This window comes from Lepidochelys kempii, chromosome 3 (assembly GCF_965140265.1).
Source record: "Lepidochelys kempii isolate rLepKem1 chromosome 3, rLepKem1.hap2, whole genome shotgun sequence".
Classification (NCBI taxonomy): Eukaryota; Metazoa; Chordata; order Testudines; family Cheloniidae; genus Lepidochelys; species Lepidochelys kempii.
Window position 1 is genome coordinate 83859508 of NC_133258.1, and position 21270 is coordinate 83880777.

General features: G+C 46.6%; 1 protein-coding gene across 1 annotated transcript in view; it reads right to left on the reverse strand.

Annotated features, from left to right (window-relative positions):
• Positions 1 to 21270, reverse strand: part of AK9 (adenylate kinase 9) — a 239389-nt gene that overhangs the window by 202819 nt on the left and 15300 nt on the right. The window contains 4 exon segments of the mRNA XM_073336992.1: positions 1234 to 1346; positions 4715 to 4811; positions 4944 to 4996; positions 16061 to 16124. Coding sequence (XP_073193093.1) covers positions 1234 to 1346; positions 4715 to 4811; positions 4944 to 4996; positions 16061 to 16124 — 327 coding nt within the window.

Genomic DNA, 21270 nt, shown 5'->3' on the forward strand with positions numbered 1-21270 from the left:
TTATACGGAATTTTGTGTGTGAAACCATACAGAATGAACTGCCTGGAATAAGTCCTTTGCACTTTCTGTTATTAAAACAAGGTCCAACTTCCTATAATTAAAAATAATAGCTCCTTCCCCTAAAATGTGACAAGAAGGTATTTTATTTTGGGGTTTCAAGTTATTTTTGTGCTCTCAGAAACCAAATAATTTCAAATTAGCAGTTAAAATGCTCACTGGACATGTTCAAATTTAAGTCTTTAAATTTTGAAATATGTAGAATTTTGGGCTGTGTGTGGAAAAAATTTAAATGACATCTAGCGAAGTGCCAGCACTCCCACTACTCCACTTAAGCCAACCAACTACCATCTCTGTCTCACATACATGCTACATATCTAGGTACTTACTGTACTGTCTGAGGAACCACAAGCAAAATCTTACTGAGAATACATGGACAATGTAACAAACACTGCTGTTTCAGCAGCCCATTCATTATTTTAGAAGTTAGAGTGGGAAAAAACCTAATAGATCCAGTATATTTTCTTCTTCTTTTAAGAACTATGGAGTAAGAAGTCCTCTGACTACTGTACTTACAATAATGTGTATTTCTAAATGTATATTACAGTAATTTTTGGAAAGTGTCTGGCTGGTACTTCACTATACGTCTATTTGGGGAATTTCAGTAAATTTTGCAAGAGAGCATAGAGGAGTTTGCAGATTCAGTTCAAATCTGATCTGTAAATAACTGATCTGTAAGTAGTATTTTCACCATTGCTGACAATTAGACAAGGAAGGCTGGACTACAAAGTAACTTGTTTTTTCACTCAAATATGTAACTAATTTTTCTCAAGAATATTTGTAGATAGTCTCAAATAGCACTTCTACTGGCTTTGACTTAGAATATTCATACCCTGTTGTTACCCCTAGGCTTTATTTTCATGGAACATGTACTTTTTGTTCCAGTCTTAAAAACTGATCAGTGGGATTTATAGTCATTGAGCACCTCATGAAGTTATAGGAGATGCTCAATACCTTGTAGGATCGGTCCTTAGGGCCAAATTCTGCTGTCTATTACAGCAGTGTAAACCCAGCGTAACTTCTTTGACAACTCCATTCTAAAAGAAGAATTTGGCCCTTAGCAACAGCTATTATACTTCAATATATGAAAAAAATTACTCTGACTCCTATAGAATATTAATCTTATTTTAAGAATAAGTATGAAAGTGATTAGCAAGTTATCAAAGCTGTCATTACCTTAATGTTAATCAGGAAATTTGGTTTTAATTTTAGATTTCTAATTTTCTCTATTTGCTCCGAAATAGTCATGTATTCCTCTGAGAGAGAAGGAAATCCACTGAGAACATAACCTGCCAAATAAAATGTGTTAAATACATCTTTTGGAAAGTTATTTCAATACACTAAATATTTATAGTTATCTGTTTTAAACATTACATCTAGATAGAAGTATAACTAGAATCCATTTGTCATGGCCACACACATTGCTAGCTAAGGTTTACCTGTGATTACCCAAAGTGACATAACAAAGCTGCAATACTTTCAAGATTACTATATACTTCTCAAAGACTGTTAATTCAGTTAATGAATATAGAGAAAAATAGCCCAAAATAGACACTAACAATTTTATATGTGCTAAATATTACTTTGAAATCCAGTCTGAAAAGTCTGAATCATGTAGCAATTACTAGTAGGGCATGAAGTTATATAGGCTATTTATAATGCATGCTCAGTAGCATCTAATGTCATTCTGTTCTTTGCTGAGTGGCAGGTGGAATATTACGGTGATCGAAAATGATGGAATAAGAGGGCTCGAATAGAAAATGTTTGGTTTGGAAATAGACTTGAGTCACACTGATCTATGGAGGTGAGTTCAATATGGAGTAGGAATTCTGTAACTGTATTTTGGGAAGGAATCACCTCTCATGCTCTGGAGGTGAGAGCTTTCTGAGAGAAATTGGATCACTATTTCTTGGGACATAGAGGGTTATCCTTGTATTAGGGAAGTGGGAGATCCATGGGATGCAGAACAAATTCCTTTACAATGAGTAGGAACTAGACTCTGTTTTTCAATGTAAGGTCAGTGGTCAGAATTACAACAGTATATATACACCTTTGCATAACCTAGATCTTTCTACAGCCATGGACTCCAGCCATGTATAAGGAGCAACATAAGGCAACAGGGGGAGAAGTGAGATTCATATCTGTGCTCTTTGCATCCAGTTTCAAGTGCAGAAAGTCTACCATCCTGGTGACAGATCTGAGTGTGCCCATCTGGTGTCTGAATCCTGGGCTGGGATGGGCTAGTTTTTGTACTGATCATTCAAAACACCAGAAACCTTTGCTAAACTGATCATATTCTATGTTGTGGTAGCACTGGAGGCACCATGCTTGACAATGTTTGTGACTTCAATGTCCATGCAGATGATTACTTCTCTAGAGTATCTCAGGATTTCATGCTTGTCACGATGACCATCCTAAGTGGTTTCTGACTCAGCTCACATAGCTTGTCTGTTGCACTACGGATCTAGTATTTGGGTTGGAATGGAGATGGGGGAAGTTAAAGTTACCCTGACATTTCCTTCTGTAAAGAGACTCTGCCTGCTGTGGTAAAGGACCAGTTTTGGTACTCTGTCCTTGAAGGCTGATGGCTGAGGGCTTCCAGATGACCAGAATGAACAAAGGAACAGCTATACTGGATCTGACTTCTGATCCATCTAGACCAGTATCCTGTGTGCAACAGCAGGCAGCACCAGATGCTTCAAAGTGCAAGAAAACTCTCAGTAGGCAGATGTAGGATAATCTCGTCCCCATGGAAGTCTAATCCTAATTCCCAGTAGTTAGAAATTGTCTTAAATCCTGAAGCATCAGCTTTTATATCCCTTCCAATACTCTTTTAAAAAATAATTAACGATTATAACTCTAAATATTTTTCTACCCCATATAAGAATGTCCAGTTTTTTTGGATTTTGCCAAATTTTTGTCTTTAACAACATCTTGTGACAATGAGTTCCAGAGTCTAATTAGGGGTTGAGTGGAAAACTATTTCCTATTAGCTACCAGTTATGAATCTGCAACCTTTTACTTTCATTAAATGTCCCCTTGTTGTTGTGTTATGAGAACAGAAATTTCTATCTACCTTCTCTGTGCCATTAATTATTTTATCATGTCCACTCTTACTCATTCTTTTCTAAGGTAAAGAACCCCAATCTCTTCAACATCTCTCTGTATGAGTTTTTTCATATTCCTAATAATTCTTGTCACCATTCTCTGAATGACTCCCTACTCTAATTCTGCATTATCATTTTAGAGAAGGGGAGCCCAGTACTGCACACAGTATTCCAGATAAGGGCATATCACCCATTTAGATAATGGCACTATAACTTTTTACACATTATTCTCCATCCTACTACTGATGCAGCCTAACATCATGTTTGCTTTTTGACCACTGCTGCATATTAAGCAGAGGTTTTATTGAGATGTCCACAATGATCCCCAGGTCCCTTTCCTGACTTGGTATAGTTAATTCAGAACCCTAATAAACCGTACAATGAGTTCAAAATGTTCCTTCTAATGTGGATTATTTTGCATTTATTAATATTTAACTTCATCTGCCATTGTGTTGTCCATTCACCTTGCTTAGTTAAATCCCTATGAAGTTCACAGACTTCTCTGGACTTGACTACTTTAAATAGCAAAATGTGTAAAAAGTTCTCACTGATCATCAGTATATTAGACAATACCAATCTTAACACAGATCCTTAAGACATCTTCCTGTTAACCTTTTGCCATGACAAAATTGACTGTTTATTCCTACAGTTTCCTATGTTTTACCCAGTTTTTGATCGATGACAGTACTTTGTGTCCCACCCCATGAGTATTTAGTTTCTTTAGTATCCTCTTTTGACCTTGTTAAAGACCTTTTGAAAGTCAAAATTATGACAACTGGTTCTTTATCCACTACCTTATTGACATGTTCAAAGAATTCTAACATTAGTGAGATATGATTTTCCTTTAAAGAAACCGTGCTCTGATTAGACTCTTGTGTCATGAGCTTCCAGGTGTTTTATTATTCTGTTTTCAATATAGTGTCTACCAGTTTACTAGCTACATATATAAGGTTTACTAGTCTATAATTCCTTAGAACATCCATACGGCCTTTAAAAAAAAAAAAGATACATTTCCTACCCTCCAGTTCTCCAGTGTTGCAGCTGTTTAAAAATGAGAGATTGTATATTTTTGCTAGCAGCTCAGCAACTTCATACTTATGTTCCTTCAGAACTTTGATGTATACTATCTGGGTCTTGGGACTCATTCCTTTTTAAAATTATTTTGTTCCAGAACTATTTGTTTTGACACTTCAGTCTCTGATAGTATCTCATTTTTATTACAGAAAATCAGAAGTATATAATTTGGCTGAAAAATATCACTCTGTTGGTGTGTGTATGAGTACATAGCAGTCTTTTGTCCTCTACTATCAATACAGTGTTCCCTAAATGCCATCTCAGGTCACCATAATTTACAGATATCCATATTCTGCATGAAGCAATGAAAAGATTCTACAGTGCTGGTGGCAAAAATGTCTGACTGAATCCGACAGATTGCAATATAGCAGAATTTTAAAAAATCGTATGCTATGGATATACAAGAAGACAAAATTAAGTTTTAGAGGGCTAGGGTGGGGCATACTTTAAGAGTTCTGAAAAATGACAACACATACCAAAGTGAACAACTTCTGGTGACTCAATCTTTTTCAGAATCATCCTTGTAATCAGTTCTTCAGGAATACTTTGACCTCCAAAAAGCAATTCCTGCATCTAAAGGAAAATGCAAAGCATAACATCTTATAATATTTGCATGGTGGCCCCATTCAGCTGCCACTGACTTCAAGGGGAACAAGATTGGGCCTTATGAATGTCAATGAAATGTAATAAAACAGTAGATTTTACCTTAAGTCCATATTCTGTTCCTGCAGTAATATTTTCTTCTATTACTTCCAAAGCTAAAAAATGTACAAGATACAGAACAAAATTAAAGCAATTAATAAAACATCCCATGTGTGAATTAGTATGTTTTCATGTACATTGTTAGCCTAGCATGGCTGTCTTCATTAGTGATTTCATATTATCATAATGTAGCTACTGTGACAGGGTCGGGCCAGATGGCTACAGGAGAGTGATTTTTTTTTTGAAGCAAAAGATGTTTTTATTTGCATAACACACTTACAAAGTAAAAACAGCAGCATATGCAATGTGTAACACAGCAACCAATCACAATTGTTTTCTCATCAGCTTCAGGGAAGGGAAGTGTTCAAGCTTGCCTGGGCGCAGAGCAGGGGCCTTCCTCGACTCTCGTGGTCTTCCACCCTTCCAAGTTACCTGGTGCCATACCTGAGTGTCACCAACAATTCCCTCCTCTGAAAGCACCAAACAAGAAGGGAAGGCTGTGGGGTGGACAATCCGGCGGGGGGGCACGTGCACCCACGTGTGAAAAGACCCCTCTAGGGTGATGTGTCCGCAGCAGCAATGGCTGGGGCTGGGGTCCCTTACTCTCTCCCCCAATCAAAGGGTCAGACAAAGGGACCCGGATGGGGACACTGAGCAGAGAACCTCAGACAGCGCCCGCCGCTCCTCAAAAGCATCAAGGGAGTCGGTGGATGCCGCCCAGAGGAACTCCACCCGGATACGTGAACGGACCGAGTATCGGAAAACGGCCCCACAGTCACAGGAAACTCCATCGGCCAACTTCCTCTCTCTGGTTTTATAGATGACCGTTTTAGCCAGGGCCAGGAGAAGGTTAACTAGGAGATCCTGCGACTTTGTGAGGCCACGGATGGGGAGTGCATAAATAAAAAGGTGAGGGGAAAAATGCAACCAAAAACGTAATAAAAGATTTGTGAGGAGCTGGAACAGGGGCTGCAGCCTGGCACACTCTAAATATACGTGCGCCAGGGTTTCCCCTCACACCACAAGAGGAAAAAGTATCCGGGATGGGGGTGAACCACGCCAAGTACGTGCCCGTGCTCACAGCTCCGTGAAGGAGCCGCCAACTGATGTCCCCAACGGGCCTCGGAACCAAGATGGAATATAGGCTGGCCCACCGGGGCTGCTCACCCTCCAAAGGTGGCAGAAGGTCTCGCCACTTTGTGTCGGGGCGGGACACTAGGGTGAGGGCGTGAAGGGTGTGGAGCGCGAGCATGTATAGATGTTTCCTTGGCGTGGTTTGGAAGCGTACCGGCTGCAGTTCATGCAGCCAGCTTGCAGTGAAGGGGTAGTGGGGGTCAATTGGATCTGCGGGGCAGGGGTCCAATTAAAAGGTCCGGTGGGCCTGGGGTAGAGGGTGGGCGGGGCGTGCCCACGAGCAGGACCCGGTCAAGGTAAGCTCGAGCAGCGGGCAGCAAAGCGGCCTTCACCTCCTGAAGTTCACGCTGTGGGGGTACGAGGTCTGGAGAGCCCCATGCGCCGGGCGAGCATCAGGGGATCCAGCCAGTCTCCCCGGTCGTAGTCCAGGAGGTTTCATAGATTCATAGATATTTAGGTCAGAAGGGACCATTATGATCATCTAGTCTGACCTCCTGCACAATGCAGGCCACAGAACTTCACCCACCACTCCTAAAAAAGACCTCACACCTATATCTGTGCTATTGAAGTCCTCAAATTGTAGTTTGAAGACCTCAAGGAGCAGAGAATCCTCCAGCAAGTGACCCATGCCCCATGCTACAGAGGAAGGCGAAAAACCTCCAGGGCCTTCCAATCTGCCCTGGAGGAAAATTCCTTCCTGACCCCAAATATGGCGATCAGCTAAACCCTGAGCATATGGGCAAGATTCATCAGCCAGATACAGGTCTCCGACTCCTGTGACTTTTGCCAGGATCTAGCTCTGGCGCACCGAGCGGGACTCCGCCACCTGCACACGGAGCTGGGGGTTGTGTAGCAGGGGCTCCGCGAGGAGATCTGCTCCCTTGGTGGCCGCCACAGACCTGGTTGTTAAAAACAGTTTCCAAGTCCGGAGGAGGTCCTGGTAGAAGACCGGCAGCCCAGAGAGGTCTCGCAGAAAACCTCCTGGACGGAGATAAAAGAGCTGCTGGTCATATCGGAGCCCTCGGATGCGGTGCAGGATGGCGTGCGTCAGTGTGCTACATGCCGAACTGCCCACACCATAGAGGAGCCTCTGTAGGGCCTGGAGGCGGAAGACATGGACCTGAGTGTGTAGACACTTCAGGCCCTGTCCTCCTTCCTTCAGGGGTAGATGAAGAACCCCTACAGGGGCCCAGTGCGTTCCTGACCAAAAGAACCCCAGAACCGATGTCCGGAGGTTGGTCAGGAAACCCGGGGCCGGGACCAGGGTGTTGAACCGGTACCAAAGCATAGACAGGACTAGTTGATTAAGCACCAGAGTTCTCCCTCGGAGGGAGAGACATCGGAGTAGTCTCGTCCATTTCCGGAGCCGCTCTATCACCCCGCCCTCTAAGTTTTCCCAGTTCTCCGGCAGAGAGGGATGGGTGGCAGAAAGGCAAACGCCGAGATAGAGCAGCGGACCCGCACTCCGCCGAATGGTCTGAAGCGCGGGTGGGAGGGAACTCGCCTGCCGCCAGTCTCCTACCACCAAGCCAGAGCTCTTGACCCAGTTGACCCGGGCAGAGGAGGCTGCCGAATAGATGGCCTGGCAAGCCTCCACCCGCGCCAAGTCGCCAGGGTCCTAGATCACAAAGAGCACATCATCAGCGTACGCCAACAGGACCAGCCGCAGCTCCAGCTCCCGCAGCACCAACCTTGTCAACCTCCTGCGGAGGAGACAGAGGAAGGGCTCAATCGCCAGGGTGTACAGCTGGCCCGAGAGGGGGCACCCCTGCCGTACTCCTCGCCTGAAGTTGACTGATTTGGTCAGGGTCCAGTTACGCTTGGTCAGGGTCCAGACACTCTGCGGAAGCATACAGAGAAAACCCACAAACTGGGGTCCAAAGCCAAACACCTGCAGAGTGCTCAGCAGGTACCCGTGGTCCACCTTATCAAACGCCTTCTCCTGATCTAGGGACAGGAGAGCGAATGACAGACCGTCTCTACGCCCGAGTTCTAGAAGGTCCCGAACCAGAAATAGGTTATCAAAGATACTGCGGTCTGGGACGGTGTAGGTCTGGTCTGGGTGCATCACGTCCGCCAGCACAGACCCTAGCCGCATCGATATTGCTTTCGCTACGATTTTGTAGTCTGTGCTGAGGAGCGAGACGGGACGCCAATTTCGTAAATCGCGGAGGTCCCCCTTCTTCGGCAAGAAGGCGAGCACAGCTCGCCTGCACGAGAGAGGGAGGACCCCGCTCTGCAGAGACTTGGCCCAGACGGTGACTAGGTCTGGGCAGAGGACGTCCCAAAACACGCGGTAGAACTCCACAGTCAGCCTGTCCATGCCTGGAGACTTATTGGTGGGCATACAACAGAGGGCTTCCAAGAACTCAGCCAGAGTGAGCGGTAACTCTAGCCAGCCTCAGTCGCTAACGCTGACCGTGGGGAGCTCCTCCCAAAGCACTCTGCAAGCGCCAGGGTCGGTTGGATTCGGGGAGAAAAGACTTGTGTAGAAGGCTCAGGACCTCCCGCACATCTCCGCCACTTCCGTGAGGGGGGTGCCGTCTTCTGCCAGGAGGCAGGTGACGTGTTTCTTGGCCCCCCTTGTTTTCTCCAGGGCATAGAAGAAGCGGGAGCCGCGATCCATCTCCCGAAGGAGGCAGATGCGGGATCGAACAAAGGCGCCCCAGGCCCGATAGTCCTCGAGGGCCTGGAGCTCCTCCCGCTTCTCCCGGCACGCTCCACAGAGGAGTGGGTCTTCGGGGCTGGTGGCCAGATGCCTCTCCAGATCTAAGACCTCCCATTCCAACTGCTCTATCGCCGCATTTCTCCGTCGGCTGGTGCCCCGAGTGTAGTTGTGGCAGAAAAGCCTGGCGCGCACCTTCCCCAGGTCCCACCATCGCCGCACCAAGGGAAAGACATGCCGCTGCCCTCGCCAGGCCAGCCAGAATTCTCGGAAGGACGTCACGAAGCCCTCATCCTCCAACAGGTTGTTGTTAAAATGCCAATAGGCCGGCCCCGGCCTCTCTTCACAGAGGGAGGCTGTCACGGTGGCTAGATGATGGTCAGAAAATGGGGCCAGCCGAATGCTGGAGGAGTGGGCTCATGAGAGATGGAAGGGTGATAAACAAATGTGGTCCAACCGGGAGTGGCTTGACCAATGGGCTTCCACCTGGACAAAGGTGAATGTGGAAGTGTCATCCAGGTGGTGGTCATGCCAGATGTCCACTAGGGAGTGATGTTCAACTATCTCCCGGGGGGTGTCCGCGGCGGCCGGGCACTGCTCGGTCCCCAAGTGGTCTCGCTCCTTGAGGGTGGTATTAAAATCCCCTCCCAGGACTAGGCACTCGTGAGAATCTAAGGTGCCGAGGAAGGCGGACACCTGCTGATAGAATTGCAGCCGCTCCGGGCCCGACGTCGGGGCATAGACATTAATGAGGTTAACGATGAACCCCTCTATACAGACCTGGAGTTGCAGCAGGCGACCTGCACGGCCTCGGCGACCCCTAGCACCTTGGGCTAGGTTGGGGGAGAACAGGGTCGCCACTCCAGCCTGCCGAATCGTGGAATGGCTAAAGTAGACCCTGTCCCCCGACTCCAGCTGCCCACTATCTTCGGCGGTTGGATCCGTATGGGTCTCCTGCAGGAAAATCACAGAGTATCCTCCCTCCCGAAGGAAGGAGAGCACCTGGGACCTGCGGAGAGCCATCCTACAACCCCAGGTGTTCAATGTTGCGAGGGTGAGAGGTGTCATGGGGAGGGCCAGGGGGGATTCTCACTGGCAGGGACGCTCGCATCCCCCAGTGGGCCGCGCAACAGTCCTTGACCCATCCCGTAGGTGAGTAATTGGTCACGGAAGATGCGGACCCGCCAGTAGGCCGCGGCATCCTGCTTCCCCGTCCCTTTATCTTCCCCCATAAGGGCCCTTGTGGCCCGGAGGATTTGAAAAAAATCCCCCCATTGCTGGAGAGCAAGCTGTACCTTGTTGCGGGAGCCACGGACATCCTCTTAAAAACTTCCGCAGCTCTCCTCGCAGATCATGTGGGGGTGGGGTTACGGTTTCCCGGTCATTCCCTGGTGGGGCCCTTGGTGCAGTCCTGTGGCCCACTAAAACGGGCAAGCAGGGTGTGGACCTCCGATTGGGTGCCTGATGGGCTGGAGCTTCTAGGCCCCCTCAAGCCCTGGGGCAATAGGGGGCGATGGAGGGAAAGTAGCAGCCCCTAATGGGTCGGGGCAGGAGAATGCAAAGGCCGCTCCCTGGGAGTCATCGATTGGAAAAGGGAAGGAGACAGCCCCGGGGGCGGCGATAACATCGCAGGAGGTAGACTGGATAGGGGTAGGGGCAGGGGCAGAGGCAAGATTCTAGGTTTCAGGAGGTGAGCAGCTGGATGGTGGCGCCTCCCGATCAGGCTCGAGGGTTCAGGGGGTGGGGAGGGAGCTCTCAGTGATACCGGGCGCGGGCTCCATGGTGAATTTAGCGGCTACAGCACCAGGAGGTGGATTATCTTCTGTTGCGCCCCTGCCTGGGAAGGAAATCAATTGCTCCGCACCAACGGGGGGTGCCCCTGGCGGCTCGTGTCCCAGTCGCGTCGCGCCGGCTGTCACCTGAGCAGGCTCGGTGGTCATCAGCGGGGTGCCATCAGCGGCCGGATCGATGGAGGAGTCCAGGGGCTCCTCGGAGGTGGGAGTAGAAGCAGCAGTTAGGGGGAGAGAGCATGGGGAAAAGAGGAGTGGAGTGAGGTCGTCCACATCGAGGTTTGCTGGCAAAAGGTCGTCCTCCCCTGGGCGACCGGGGTCAGATCTAGGGCCTCGATCTCCTCGAACGTGGAGGAGAGGACACTTTCCATCGCCCTGGGGTTCTCCCCGCTGGCACCTGCCATGATGGTTGCCTCAGGGCTCACAGGGACTTCGGGCAGTATCAGGACAGAAAGGGCTTCCTTGAGGGTCTTGGAGAGGAGGGTCTCCCGTGGAGGGGAGACACTACCTTCCGATGCTACCACGTCTTTCCCGGCTGACACCAGTGGATGGGACGCACTCGTGGGCAAAGCGGAAGGTTCGGCATCGGTGCCCCCCTTCCTGGTCTTCCGGGGGGGCCTCCGCCTCGGGTAGATGAGGCGGAGCTCCAGCCTTCTGCTTGCCTCACTTCCCCTGGACTAGGGCCCAGCCCTCCATGGCATCATCTGGGGGCTGGTTAGCAGGGTTCGTATCAGCGGGTAAAGGCAATGGCTCAGGGGTTTGGGGGGGCGGTAAGGTGGCATAAGGGAGGGAGGATTCTCCCTGGGGCAGGCTCTCTCCCATGCCTGGTGGTATCTCTGCCACACCCTCCTCCATAGGCCCTGCCAGATTATCAGCAGCGGGGGCGGGGCTCTCCCGCTCGTCTGGGTGTTGTAGGAGAGGTGCCCCTTGGGCCTGAGCAGGAGAAGTGGTGGTCCAAAGAGGACGGGGGGCGAGTTCGGGTATCGAGCGGCCAGGGGCGTCGGCAATGATGGGGCCGATGTCCTGCCGGGTCTCGGAGATCCCAGATGCCCCTCCTTGCTGGGCTAAGGGGCAGTCCCTCTGGACATGCCCTGACACCCAGCAGAGGTAGCACCGGGCTTCCCCCGTGGAGAAATACACCCGGGAACGGGCCCCCTGGTGGGGGACTAGGAAGGACCCCTCGAGCGCCTCTCTGTCACGCGCCGCCGACGGCAGTAGAAGCTGCAGTTGCCAGCGGAAGGAAAAGATGTGACGGAGGGTGGGGTCCTTGCAGCCCAACAGGAGAGGGCTGATGACAAACAGGTTTCCCCAGGGTGGAAAGGGCGGGTAACAGGGCAGCACTGGGGAGAAAAGGAGGGACAGAGGTCAGGACCAGGCGGACGCCCAGGTCCTCTAGCAGCTCTAGGGGGACAAACACCCCTCCCACTGCCAGGCCCCTCTCCACCACTTCCTGGGCGGCAGCCTCCAATGCTAAGAAGAAGACAACCTTCCCATACATTTTGGAGGCCGCCACAATGGCCAAGGGCCCCACCACCCTCGCCAACGCCCACATGTAGGTCTCCACGTGGGGTGAGGCAGGCACCAGGAGGCATCGGACTCCATGCTTCCTTGTCATGGTGGGAAAGGGGCCCCGGCCGCTATTGATGGTGGCGGAGGTGGTGAGCGGGAGAGACGACGAGGCAGCAGGCAGGGGGGTTGCCGCCACCCGGGCATACATCCTGGGGGCTGAGGGAGGGACATCCGCAGAGCTGGTGGAGGGGGTAGCGGGGCAGGAAGCCATGGTCGGTGGCGGGGCTGCAGCAGTGGGGGTGGCCCCTGCCACGGAGGGCCTGGTGGTTTTAGCGGGGCCCTTCCCCTTCTTCTTGCCCTGGCCTTTCCCGCCGGCTGGGGCAGCTTCCCTGGAGTCTGGGGAGGCAATGGGCATGGCAGCGGTGGAGGTCACCCCGGTGCATCCATTGCCGATGCCCCAGTGGGGGCAGTGGCAGGTGATTGACAGGAGTTGGGGTCAGGTAGAAAGGGACAAGCTGTGGGGTGGACAATTCGGGGGGGGGAGGGGGGAAGGGGCACATGAACCACCGTACGCTTGTCCAGAGAGTCCTGTTTGGTTGGCTGGTGCTTCTGGCCCACGTGGTGGAATCAGGGCGAGCAGCTAAGTCCAGAGACAGATGTTTGACAGCCAGCAAAGATGGTGGAGGAGGCAGTTGTGAAGATGGTAGCGTGGGGGTTGGGAGGACACAGATGGATGGGGGGCAGCTCCGTGCCACACCCCCTGTGTCCCTACAAACACAGTTAAGACACAGTCAAGGCCTCCCCCCACACGAGAGCACAGTTCGAAAGTTACTCAGTCTTAGGCCCTCTCCATGGCGAGTTTTTCCTCTGGTAGACGGCTTTGTTCCCTGGGTGGCGTTCTTCTGGTAGGCCGTTTTTTCTCTGCTTGTTCCGGGTCGCAGCTGCAAACATTCCAGGGATGCCATAGCGAATGATAAGAAATTCTCTCAGCCAGAGATGGGTCCGCAGACAAAGAGCAAGTGTCTGAGTCTGGGGGCTGGGGCTTCCACTCCCCCCTTCTGGGGAGCAGGTCAGAAGGCCCCCCCTCTCTCAGAGGGTGGTTCAGCTGGAACAGCAGCAGCATCCAACGGCAAGTGGGGTGGGGGTGGGGGGGCTAACGGCCGGCCGGCAGCCGGTCAGCACTCTAGCAACAGCAGAGAAAGAAAAAAAGAACAAGAAGAAAGGAGGGAGAGCATCTGGCCTGGTCGGGGGCTGGGGGGGGGGAACCAATAGCAGGGGCAAAAAGCAAGAAAAGCCTAGGCCAGAGGGCAGCAGCAGGAGAGCAGGTTAAGTAGGTCCCTTTTCCCTGGGTAAGGTAATAGGGAAGGTTTTTTTTTTCACCTTATAGACTAACAAATTTATTTGCGCATAATGTGACAGGGTCAGGCCAGATGGCTACAGGAGAGTGAAAGAAGGCAGATACATTAGCCCCAGGTTAAGTAGGTCCCTTTTCCCTGGGTAAGGTAACAGGGAAGGTTCCAGAACAATCTGGAACCTTCTGGGGACAATTAAGACAGGCTGATTAGAACACCTGCAGCCAACCAGGAAGCTGCTAGAATCAATTAAGGCAGGCTAATCAGGGCACCTGGGTTTTAAAAAGGAGCTCACTTCAGTTTGTGGTGTGCGTGTGAGGAGTAAGAGGTGCGACGAGCGAGAACATGGACTGTTGGAGGATTGAGGGGTAGAAGCATTATCAGACACCAGGTGGAAGGTCCTATGGTGAGGAAACAGAAGGTGTTGGGAGGAGGCCATGGGGAAGTAGCCCAGGGAGTTGTAGCTGTCGCATAGCTGTTCCAGGAGGCACTCTAGACAGCTGCATTCCACAGGGCCCTGGGCTGGAACCCGGAGTAGCTGTGAAGCTCCAAGGCAAGCAAATCCGCCAATAAGTGCAAGACCCACCAAGGTAGAGCAGGAACTTTGTCACAATACTGTGAAATCTGGCATTGAATCTTTGAGCCCAAAAACATTTCACATATTAAGAAGTCAAGTTCCAAAAAGAAAACAGTTCAACCACACAAAGATGTCAGTTTTAAAGTAGGCAGCTGAGAAAAAGGTTACCTTTTAAATGGTCAAATTAAACAAGACAGTGCTAGTTTGATATCCCCTCAAAGCTCCTACATATGGCTTTATGAACTGCAGTGATGGGGTGGAGCCTCAGGGGATAATCCTGCAAACCCTCCACATATAGAAGACCTGCTGAAGTCAAGGGAAGTTCCACATGCAGAGAAGAGGGCTGATCCTTCTGTAGCTGAAAAAATTCTTATTCTGTTTTTTCCCCCTCACATGTGAAATTATTTAGATCAGATGTCTTTGTATTAAAAAAAGTGGGATGACTTAATCTATATTTGCATTGAGGGAAATAAAGTTAAGAGATTTTATTAAAACAGAAATTTTAGCATGATTTGAACTTAAAGCCTTCAAAATGTGACAAAGACATTTTATTTGATATGTTATAAAGCCTCTAGTCGCCACAAAATCTCAAGGTTTTTTTGGCCACCAGAGGGCTTCCATATATTCTAATTAATGCACTAGAAACAAATTGAGATTTACAAGGGAAATAGCTAACACAAAAATTGAAATCTGTTTATTCAAAAAGAAGATTTACTGAACATGCATAGTCCATGAAAAAAAATCCGCCTAATCATGGATATTATTATTAACATAAACAAAGAAGGGGAATCGATAGCTCAGTGGTTTGAGCATTGGCCTCCTAAACCCAGAGTTGTGTGCTCAATCCTTGAGGGGGCCATTCAGCGATCTGGTTCAAATTGGGGATTGGTCCCGCTTTGAGCAGGGGGTTGGACTAGATTATCTCCTGAGGTCCCTTCCAATCCTGATATTCTATGAAAGAGTTGTTTAAAATAACTTTTCTACAGTTAAGATTGTTATAAGCCGATTTAGCCTTCCCCCATTTTTAATTTAATTTAAAGAGTTACATCAGTCTCTCAATTTGTAGGATATATATGGGGCAGAGGCAACATTTTTTCTGCAAAATTTAAGTGAATTGAACAAAGGATTCTTGAATTACATCCTAAAGTACAAGTGTTCACCAGAGTTTAAAAACTATTCTATCTTTTTTGGCCACTTTATAGCAAAACCAATCATAAACCTCCTTCCTTTGCTACAGAATATCTGCTCCAGCAAACTTAGTATAAAACAACAAAAAGCTGCTGGAGACCTAAGCTTATTCTTTTTGTATATGAGTCTCTAGCCCTTTTTCTTGCTGAGATGTCTCAAAATGACATGCCTCCTCAGCAATCAGTTGACAGTGGAACAAAAGAGAATATTTCCAATGATAGGCTCTGCTCCTGCAAACCTTTAGAGATCTTCAGGGAGAGGAAGTGAGGAAGGTAGAGCTGGAGAGAGCAGGAGATCAAAGGGGTATTTCCTATTCCTGTGGACCTGCTGAAGGGTGCAAGATTGGACAACCCCACTGCCTCAAGTGACCCTTAGGATGTTTTTTGGTGGGGGCTTGGTACTGTTAGGATAATAGCACAAATTTGCTTTTATTATTATTTATAATGCAGAAGTGCTGAGGAGCCCAACTCACAGACTAGCAACCCATTGTGCTAGGTACTGTACAAACACAGAACAAAGAAAGACACTACCTGATCCTGTAAGCTGAGCCATACAGTTGGACCCTTGTGCCTATGTGGACCCACCACAGACTTCAACCAGGTTCCACATAAACATATGGATCTGCTCTTGTAGATCATCTTACAGGACTGGGCCCTACTTTGGTCATTAGGTGTTATATTCCCTCCTGAAAAAGAGGAGAAAACTGACTTGTTTAGCACCCATGAAGCTAAAAGGCAGATGCATCTGCCACGTTCAGCAATGATATGTTTCCTGAAAAATTATCACAGCTTGCCCATACCAATGATCTTCACTGTGGTCATTAATGTACTATTTAGAATTTCAGGGAACATAAAGAAAGCTAAAATAAGAAGTATTATAGTGTTGTGATTACAGTTGATATTTACCTTCGATCAGTGTGCATTTCCATAACTGAGCTATTTTTTTAGCTAATGTTTTCTTCCCAGTACCCTTAAAATGAAAAAAAGACATATTTTATTAAAATTAGAATGACTTTGCCATTACTCACATAACAAAATGCAATGAAATACATGTCCTGTTATTATTTCTTTGTAATAAGTCAGGATCAGGGCCTCTGTGCTATGTGCTATAACACAAACCTGCTTAAAGTCACTGGGCAGCATGTAATGTATTTCCCACTATTACTGATATATTATAATTGTTCCCTTTAACTGATTTCCTTCATATTAAATATATTTGTATTTATGAGTAAGGCTATTTTAAACCTTTTATATGAGTTGCTCATGAGTTTCTATAAAGTTTTTGTGGGACTAAAACTTCACATCCTTCATTTCAGGTTACAGTTAATTTTTTGAAGCAAGTGTCATAAATATAAAGGGAAGGGTAAACCCCTTTAAAATCCCTCCTGGCCAGAGGAAAAATCCTCTCACCTGTAAAGGGTTAAGAAGCTAAAGGTAACCTCGCTGGCACCTGACCAAAATGACAAGATACTTTCAAAAGCCGGGAGGAGGGAAAAAAGCAAAGGGTCTGTGTCTGTCTATGTGATGCTTTTGCCAGGGATAGAACAGGAGTGGAGTCTTAGAATTTAGTAAGTAATCTAGCTAGGTATGTGTTAGATTATGATTTCTTTAAATGGCTGAGAAAATAGCTGTGCTTAATAGAATGAATATTTCTGTCTGTGTGTCTTTTTTGCAACTTAAGGTTTTGCCTAGAGGGATTCTCTCTGTTTTGAATCTAATTACCCTGTAAGGTATTTACCATCCTGATTTTACAGAGGTAATTCTTTTTTACTTCTATTAAAAGTGCAAGGGTTGGGAGGATTTTGGGGGGAAAGACGTTTCCAAACTACGTTTTCTCAGGAACCCAGATAAAGTTTGGTGGTGTCAGTGGAAGTCCAAGGGCAAAGGGTAAAATAGTTTGTACCTTAGGGAAGTTTTAACCTAAGCTGGTAAAAGTAAGCTTAGGAGGTTTTCATGCAGGTCCCCACATCTGTGAGTTCAGAGTGGGGAAGGAACCTTGACAGCAAGTTTGAGCAAAACCTTTCTGCTATTTCTGAGTAAGGCAAGAAGGGTAAAAAGAAGGTGGGGGATAATATTTCTGCAACTTTTTTTGCACTTAAAATGTGCCCTACTCTGAAGAATGGCTATGTACAACTTATACTTTCTTACTCCACAGATCTGGTGCCTGTACATATTCAGTCTTATCTGATAACTTCAGTGAAAAATCATTTTTGCGGTGTTTTCACTTATGTTAGCTCTGAAGAGCCAACACAGCTAAGAGTGAACTGATTCTACTAGGTCTTGTGCATCATCAACAAAATTGTTTACTACGTTTCATATCACACAGATGTACCTAAAGGCATAATTTGGCCTGCTGAACCTTTATTATTGATGGTTATGCAAAAGAAGGAAGGATCCAAGAAATAAACAGGAAGTCCTATAATGCCATTTATGGTCACTTTTCAGAGTAAAATTACACTAACCCAAAAATGTCTGAATGTTAAAGTATCAAACATGACATGTAGTTAGTCCTCAATGAAGATTCATAATCCTGATACATTTGAAAAAATAATTCAGAACATTATAAGTGACTGAAACTTGCATCATGAACAAATGCAATATGTACATTTTCTTATGTTTCTATGTTAAAATAATTTGCATCATAGTCTTTATCTTGGCACAGATTTGGAGCAGTGCTGTTAAATTTGTAAGCATTTGTTTCCTAAATTCCTTTAAGTATGTCCCCTGTTTATTTTTTTAGAGGAAAAAGAACCACAAAGGAAATAAAAAGTAAGAACCTAATTTAGTGTAAATTTGCAGCTGAGAATTTAATGCAAAAAGTCAGTCAAACAGTTAGACCCCCACAGCAACATTAATTTGATTAACTTTGCATGTTCTGTCTACAGTCCATACAAAAATGAAGGTTACTTACCTGTAACTGGAGTTCTTCAAGATGGACTCTACATATTCCATTTGTGGGATAGATTAAGAAGCGGTACATCTCATCCAGGATGGTGGGATACAGAATCCTAACTGAACAAGGATTGAAGTACTGCTTTCCCAAACTTTGCATCTGATCTAGACTCTAAAGGCTTGTATACATGGTGGGGGAATGTGTTCTACGTGGGTGTGATTTCTAAAGCACACTAATGTGTTGCATGTTTAAATGGTCAATATAGGCTCTGCTGGTATGCACTAAAGGCTGCCTTAGTGTGCTTTAACATAATACTGTTTTAAGAAGCACTAAGTTAAAGTGCACCAGCAATGTTTACACAGGCCAATTAATGCACAACACATTAGGGTGTTATAGAAATCTTTGAGCCCTAAGTCTAATGAGTGGTGTATAGTGAAAGTATTAATTGAACTCTGTGTATGAATTGTAAGTTGCTCTATTAGAGAACTGTATCTTGTAAACCCCACAGAGGCTACCTGTACTCTGGAAGGATGTGGCCTAACCTATTCAGGAACAGGGATACCCTAGCTTGTATGCTTCTTTAATACATGGTCCCCATTTGGAAAGTGTTTACACACTGACAAAATATTTGCATTTTGCCTTTGTTTTTCTCCTTACAAGAGATTGGGTGATTGTCTGAAATGCTTCATAAGTAGTAAGCTACGGCCCTTTTAGCATCCAATCAATGTATGTAATTTAGCCTCACCATCCTGGCGGTGAGATTTAAGGTAAAACACTGGTAAATTTATAGACTGATCAAGATGAAAATCACCTTAGGCATTGTGATGTTCTGTACCTCATGGGAACACCCTGCACCCCCGTGTTCATCCTTATAAAATGATTGTGTGGTATCCAATGCAAAGTTTGTCATGTCGGGTGTCTTCGGAAGGCTCATGATGCACTGAGCATTGTTGTTATAGTAATGTTATAGGTTGTAATTTCATGTATATAGTTACGAGGCTGAAAATGTGTCCTCATGGCTTGAAACAAAACCAGGTAAAAATTCCCCAAGAGCAGAGAGGCAGTTCACACCTTATCAGGGCATATATGGGACAAACTTAGCTCAGCCTCACAGGAACAAAGGACACTGGCCTACGCAGCAACAAAAGGATCTGTTGGACCCTCGAATGAGTCACTCCCCTTCCCTTGGTCAGTTAGGGACTACAATGAGGTAATGCTCACCTGACCCTAAAGGGGGCAGCAGGGGGCAAAGTCAAGAGGGAAGAAAGAACATGATAAAAGGAAGAGACTTTTCCATGCTCTTCCTCTCTCTTCCACCTCCATCTACAGACATCACCACCAAGTGACTGAAGCGCTGATCAAAGGGGAGAGCCTGGCTGAAGAGCAACAAGCTAGCCTGTGGTGAGAAGCTTCTAAGTTTGTAAGGGCATTGAAAGTGTTACGATCAGCTTAGAATGCCTTTTGCTTTTATTTCATTTGACCAAATCCGACTTGTTGTGCTTTGACTTATAATCACTGAAAATCTATCTTTATAGTTAATACATTTATTTGTTTAATCTACCTGAAGCAGTGCATTTGGTTTGAAGCATCTCAGAGACTTCCCTGGGGATAACAAGCCTGGTACATACCAATTTCTTTGTTAAACTGACAAACTCATATAAGCTTGCAGTGTCCAGCAAGATGGAGGTTCCTACGGTTGTGTCTGGGACCGGAGATATTGGCTAGTGTCATTCGGTTGCAAAATCCAAGGAGCAGCTTATGTGCCAGAGGCTGTGCATGAACAGCCCAGGAGTGGGGGTTCTCAAAGTAGAACAGGGTAAGGCTGGCTCCCAGAGTAAAAGACTGGAGTGACCTAGCATATCACCGGTCCGGATAACACCAGAGGGAAACATCAGAGTGGCACAACAAGCAGGGTGTATGTATAGCTTGTTACTCCAAGTGAAGTTCATGCTTTAAGCACTGATATTTGTAATTTTAAGTGAGTCTTAAGTGCAGTGGCTAAGAACAGTCAGGAGGAGGTCACCGTTTTGTTATTTTCTGTTTATTTTGGGTGAGGGAAATAAGCACAAGAAAGCAGAAAAATGACTACAATTGAGGCAGCTTCAAAACTAGAGCTGGCCAGACTGGAAGCTGCAGAAAAGGAGAGGGAGCACCAGAGATGATTGCAACTGAAAGAACTGGAAATAAAAGAAAGATAGAGAGGAGAAAGAGAGAGAGAACATCAGCTGGACCTGCTAGAGAAGCAGAACCAGAAGCCCCCGACCCCAACAAGTCCCAAAAATCCACAAGTGGGACCACTTATGTCCTGCATACAGTAAGGAGGATGATATTGCTGAATATCTGACTACCTTCAAAAGGCTGTGTGTAATACATGAAATCCCTGATAAGAGTTCCTACCCTGATTGCAAAATTCACTGGTAAAGCTCGAAATGTATTCAATGAACTGTCTATTGAAGATGCTTTAGACTATTGTAAATTTAAAGATACTGTTTTGTGAAGTTTTAAGATTACCCCTGGAACATATAGAGTTAAATTTAGGAATCTTAAGAGGGATATTGGTATGAGTAATGGGGAATATATAAACAAAATGAAAGATTTGTTGGGAAAATGGGTGAGGGGTAAAGAGGTGGCGAGTTTTGAGGGAATGTTGGATCTTGTTGCTCAAGAGTATTTCCTAAGCATATGTAAGGCTGATGTAAAGCAGTGTCTGTGGGACAAAGATGTAAAATCTGTGGATGAGATGGCTTTTTTAGCTGATGCCTTCGAACAGAATGAGGCGTCTATTGAGTGCAGGCCACAGAAAGAGGGGTTTAAAACTGGTGGAAAGGGAGGATCCCATTTTACCCCTGGGAAGAGAGAAAGGGGCTGGGAGCCTAAACATTCACTTACCCAAAAACATTCCTCTAACCCTCATCCCAAATCTCCTGTAAAAGCAGAAGAGCCCAAAAGGTGCTATCAGTGTAATTCCACTGATCTGAGGAATAAATGCCCTGTGCTAGGAGGAAGCAGGCAACCAATAGCTCATGTTAGTTCTGCTGTCCTCAACACAGAAAACACCCAATCAATTGAAATCTATCATATCAGTTTTGTGAGATTAGTCTCTGCAGAACCAGCTATGGAGCATGTTAAGGCTGTCCAAATTGATGGCAGGGAATACTTGGGGCAGGGGGATACAGGGGCCCAGATCTCTCTGGTTAAGCAGTGTGTGGTCACAAAGGCCAGT